This window comes from Elephantulus edwardii, unplaced genomic scaffold (assembly GCF_000299155.1).
Source record: "Elephantulus edwardii isolate Elephantulus edwardi_28Jun2011 unplaced genomic scaffold, EleEdw1.0 scaffold00070, whole genome shotgun sequence".
Taxonomy (NCBI): Eukaryota; Metazoa; Chordata; class Mammalia; order Macroscelidea; family Macroscelididae; genus Elephantulus; species Elephantulus edwardii.
In genome coordinates this window covers 2,640,626-2,645,799 of record NW_006399820.1, presented here as the reverse complement: position 1 = coordinate 2,645,799, position 5,174 = coordinate 2,640,626, and the positions used below count along the sequence as shown (strand labels likewise).

The window sequence follows — 5,174 nt, the reverse complement described above, 5'->3', positions numbered from 1 at the left end:
TTATTTTTTTAAATTTTGGCATGTATTAACAGATGTGTTAAATAAAAGAGAGAAGATACCACACTTTTTGTTGCTAAGCCATTTACACTGAGTCTCCCTAAGGATGAAGATTTTTTCTTTTTTTTTAAATTTAACTCCTTACAAACTTTCCTGGTGGGGTAGTGTTTCAGTTGGTCAACCAACTGAGAGGTTATCAACTCAATTTCACCAGTTGCTCTGGGAGAAAGATGGGGTGTTTCCTCCCATAAAAATTCACAGCACTGGAAACTCAGTGGAGGGTTGCTGTCAGTCAGCATCAACAACATCAGAGAGTTTAGTTTTGGTTTGGGTAACTCCCCACAGCACCTGGGATGATGTTTTGTTTTTAGCAAAACAACCCAAATCTGATGACACCATGGCATGAGGCAACCTGAAAGTGTAATCAAACCACAAAAAAATGTGATTGCTCTTGAGATGTCATATAACACTACTGTAGTCACCAACTGTTATAATGAAACATTTCCCAATTTTTCAGTTCCATACAACTCTACTACTTTCAAAAATTGAGTTCTAATTCGCATGCCAAATAATGTATCTTTTTAAAGAGGATAACTTAGTGATATTTAGTATATTCTTAAGGCATCACTGCCGTCCAATTCCAGACATATTCTTTACCCCGGGAAGAAGCTCTGAGCCATTAGTAAATGTTCCCTATTGAGTCCTGCCCATAATCTCAGGAAACTACCCTTCTATCTTCTGCTTCTTGAATTTGCCTATTCTGGATATTTTACATAAATAGAATCATACAGTAAAACTTACTGCCATCGAGCCAGAACTAACTCCTAATTTATCCTTATGGGGTTTCTGAGGCTGTAAATCACATGGGAAGAGACAGTCCCTCTTTCTCCCTTGGAGCCATTAGTAGATTCAAACGTTAGAGACGAGTGTGGTCTCTGGGTTAGCAGCACAATTCCCTACGAACTATGCCACCAGAGCTCCCCCATCAGATAGTAGGTAGCCTTTTCTTTCTTTTTAAATTAATATAATGTTTTTATGGTTTACTGCCTCTATTTCATATACTAGAACTTCATTCCTTTTCAGCTATATATTTCATTGTATGGCTGTATCACATTTTGTTTTAGTTTGTTTGCATTTGCTGACAGTTTTTGCGTGGTCATATGTTTTAAGGAAGCACATATATGCGTACTGGCTGTTAATAATAAGAGCAGTGAAATTAACTAGCTCTTAAATGTACTTGGTCTGAACAGTTAAACCAATTTTGGCTTTTCCTGGCCTGTTTTTGCTTGCCCTTTGACCTTTAATACCTTCTTCTTGCTGGTGAGCAGTAAAAATAAAAATCAAACCCATTGCTGTCAATCAAACTCTCCTATAGGGCAGAGTCAACTGGCTCCTTCTATTCCCTGGGCTGTAATCTTTACAGGCACGGACTGAATCATCTTTCTTCTTCAAAGCTGGTGGTAGGTTCAAATCAACGACCCTTTCTTAGCAACTGAACACATAACTACTTCACCACCAGGGCTCTTTGAGCAGTAAAAAGGAAGAGAAATAAAACTTACACTTCAACAGGGAAGTCAATTACTAATTGAAAGCCTGGCTGGTTCAATTTACTCCTAATTACCTGTGAAAACAGGCCTGGCTCTATGCTTCTGAAAGGTCACAGCCTTGTACAGCCTATGGAGCAGCTCAACTCTTCACAGCTAGGGTCACTGTGAGTCTATTCAGCTCAGTGGTAACTAACAATAACAGGTTCTGCTGTGCATGAGCTGGTACCCCTGAAAGGTTCAGAATTTGCAGGTGACTGTTCTATAGACCCAAAACACAATTAAAGCTGAGGGAGAGGGAAATGACGGTGTGTAATTTGAAAACTATCCCAAGTCTGCTGTATAGATAGATCACAGTTAAGAAGTTCATATGGAGCAGTAATACATGTGGTCACCATGAGCCCAACCAACTTACTGGCAGCTAACAAAAATGGTCAGATGATAGGAAATGAAATAAGCTTTTAGCCTGATACCCACGATCTTGCATCCTACCTTTTCCCTGAAATGCTCATTTTTGGAGGCTGCTGCCAAGTAAAGTGTCACAGCCTCACGGACATCACCGTCGTCTTCAGTTAATAGCAGAGCCAGTGTCCTGAGTACTTCCTGCTGGGCAGGGAGTTTGCCAGGTCCAAGATCAGTCATGGCCTGCAGCAGTTTGTCCTCTCTCAGTGATTGCAGAGTCTGAACCGTGGACACTAAAGAGTAAAAGGAAAAGAGTTTATGTGCTGTCATTCAAGCACTACCACCTGTTGTGCAGTCAGTTCGTTCTGACCAGTTCACTCTGACTCACTGGTGTCACGAAGTGCATCATGGTGCAACTGGGTTTTCAATGGTTGACTTTTCAGAAGCAGGTCACTAGGACTTCCTCCTGCATTGTCTCTGGATTTTGGATAGCAGCCAAACAATGTTATCTATATGCAACATGTCCATTGAAAAGATATATAAGACTCAAATGCACATGAAAGTATACACATAACAGATTTCAGTATATGTAGTAACAGTGGCATTTCAACTTTGTAAGAAAGATTATTCAAATAAATATATTGAGACCAGTAGTTAATATGAAAAAAATAGAGATGACCCAACAAATCAAATAATTATTTCCAAAATAGCATTTTAAATAATAAAATAAAACAAATAGTGAAGAAAATATAGGTAAATCTTTTAAGTAATCTTTCCAATGCATCAAACTGATACTCTTTTGTATTTTATACCTATTGGGTAAAACCCTAACCCTGAATGAGTCCAACTCTGTTTTCTGTTTGACTCAACTCAGGCAAACCAATTCTGATGGAGAAAACCAGTTTGTTGGTTGGGATACAGACACAATATGGTAAATAATAAGGTCCTGGCTCTTATTTAAGGAGACCCAGTGGCACAATGGTTAAGCACTCAGCTGCTAACTGAAAGGTAAGTGGTTTGAACACGACCTTCTCTGCAGGTGAAAGATGAAGCCTTGTGTTTCTCTAAAGATTTACAGCCTTGGAAACCCTCTAGGAAAGTTCTCTTATTTCCTATCGAGCAGATACGAGAAAGAATCAACTTGACAGTAATGTTTGTTTCTTTAGTATAGAATCTCATTTGGACAAATTATCCATGCTCCATTTGTAAAGAAAATGCTCTCTCTTGAAATCTTGGGATCATAGTCTCAGGAAGATATCAAGGTCAATTGGCAGTATAACATAAATTGTATACCAAGACAATTTTCTACCTACTTTGGTGAGTAATGACTAGGGTTTTAAAAGCTAGTGAGCCACCATCTAACTTACCACTATTGGTCTTTCCCTGTCTGGAACAAGAGTAAAGAAAATCAAAGATGTATAAAAAACCCAAGTAGTAAAAAAAACCCAAAAAAACCAAAAACCCCAAGTAGTAAGAAGGACTAATGAACCATGTGAATGTCAATTTTTATGCCCAGAAACCAGAAGAACTAAATGGTGTCTGGCTATCACTACTGACCACTCCGAAAATCATCACAAAAGATTCTGGATAGAGTGGGGGGAAATGTGGAACAAAACTAAAAAAACCAACCAAACAAACAAAAAAAACCATAAAAAGGCCAGGCTCATTAGTGTGATATAGACTGCTGGAACTCTCAAGACTACGGCTGTTGATCAGTTACCCTTTGACTCTAGAACAACATCGAGAAGGCATCCATTCCTTAGAATGACCAACCAAAGAAGGTCAAAAGAGCAGCATTTGTCTAAGAATAAGGCCCAGAAGGTAGAAAGGAATGAAATGGAAGAATTAATGGAAATTAAAGTTACAGGGAGGAAAAAGGAAAGTACAATTACATTGTGGGTACTGTAATTAATAGTAACAAACAAAAAACCAGTTTGCTTTGCAAATGCAAATTAAGTCACACACACATAACTAACTCTCTCTCTCTCTCTCAAATCCTTAACTAGAAACCCAGTATGGGCATTGCACTGGTAATAAAAATAGCAGGATGAGAGAATGTGACTGACACAATACACTTGGGGGAAAAAATAAGCTAAAATTTATCTTCTATTGATAGAGATCATCTTCTATGCAAGGACAAAGTTGTGAATCATCCATATTATTTTTTGCTTTCTTATTTTCCATTATACATGTTCTGGAAATTTTGCAGCTTTGTAAATAATATCTTGGTAGAAAAAGGTCTTGAATTAGTATTTGAAGGCAGCATGAGTCAGATTTGACTTGACACTACTCTAACAACTCTTTGTGGGTTGATTTGTGTTCTCCCAAAATTTAACGTGTAGTCCTAACCTCTGTGTCTGTAAAGATGATCCTGTTTAGAAAGTGGAAGTTTCTTATGTCACATTAATGATGACTTACCAATTAGGGTGGGCTCTGAGCCTAACCCTTTCTGTATGGTAACCGACAAAAAGGGCAGAATAAACACAGACACACACAGAGGAGATAGGTACTACGTGATTCCAACATAAGCTAAGGAACACCAAGAAATTTCCAGAGCCACTCACCGGGTGAAAACTTGCCTTAGAGCTGATGTCCTAATTTGGACTTCCAGCTTCCAAAACTATGAGACATTACACTTCTGTCCTTTAAAGTAGATACTCCTGTACGTTTTGTGGGTTTTTAAAAATAGCAATACTAGGAAACTAAAGTACAGCTAAAGTTCATGAAATACTAGGAAACTAAGGTATAGCTAAGGTGCATAAATAACAAAAACAACCTGCATGCTTAACGATATAATCAAACGCATGGGTTATATACATCCAAATGGAGAAGCATTGCAAAACTAATAAGCCATATTTAAAAGGAATATTTAATAACTTGGGATATAAGGTCAAATCTAGACAGCAAGACATAACACTCTATAATTAACAGTCTCAAGTTTGAAAAGGAAAATTATTTATTCAATTATTCATCAGGAAAAAACACATTTATTTTTAACAGAGGAAGTATGAGTGATTTGAATTTATTTCCTTTATACTTCTCTAAATTTAAACATTTTTTCTGTGTTTCCTACATTTTCTACAAGGAATACATTTTTCTGTCCATGGTTAATACTCTTGGCACGAGCAGCTGGGAAATAAAAAAAAGTATTGCAATGGGAAAGTCTGCTGTTAGGGACCTCTCTAAAGTACTCAAGAGCAACGGTGTCTCTCTGGAGACTAAGGTGCGTCT

The 5,174-nt window shown here is 37.7% G+C and overlaps 1 protein-coding gene across 2 annotated transcripts in view; it reads right to left on the bottom strand.

Annotated features, from left to right (window-relative positions):
- The window catches only part of FAM65B (family with sequence similarity 65, member B), an 87,084-nt gene that overhangs the window by 4,095 nt on the left and 77,815 nt on the right, over positions 1-5,174 (bottom strand). For both annotated transcript variants that reach the window (XM_006888645.1, XM_006888646.1), the window contains one exon: positions 2,034-2,236. In XM_006888645.1, the coding sequence (XP_006888707.1) occupies positions 2,034-2,236 (203 nt within the window). The remainder of the gene's footprint in view (positions 1-2,033; positions 2,237-5,174) is intronic.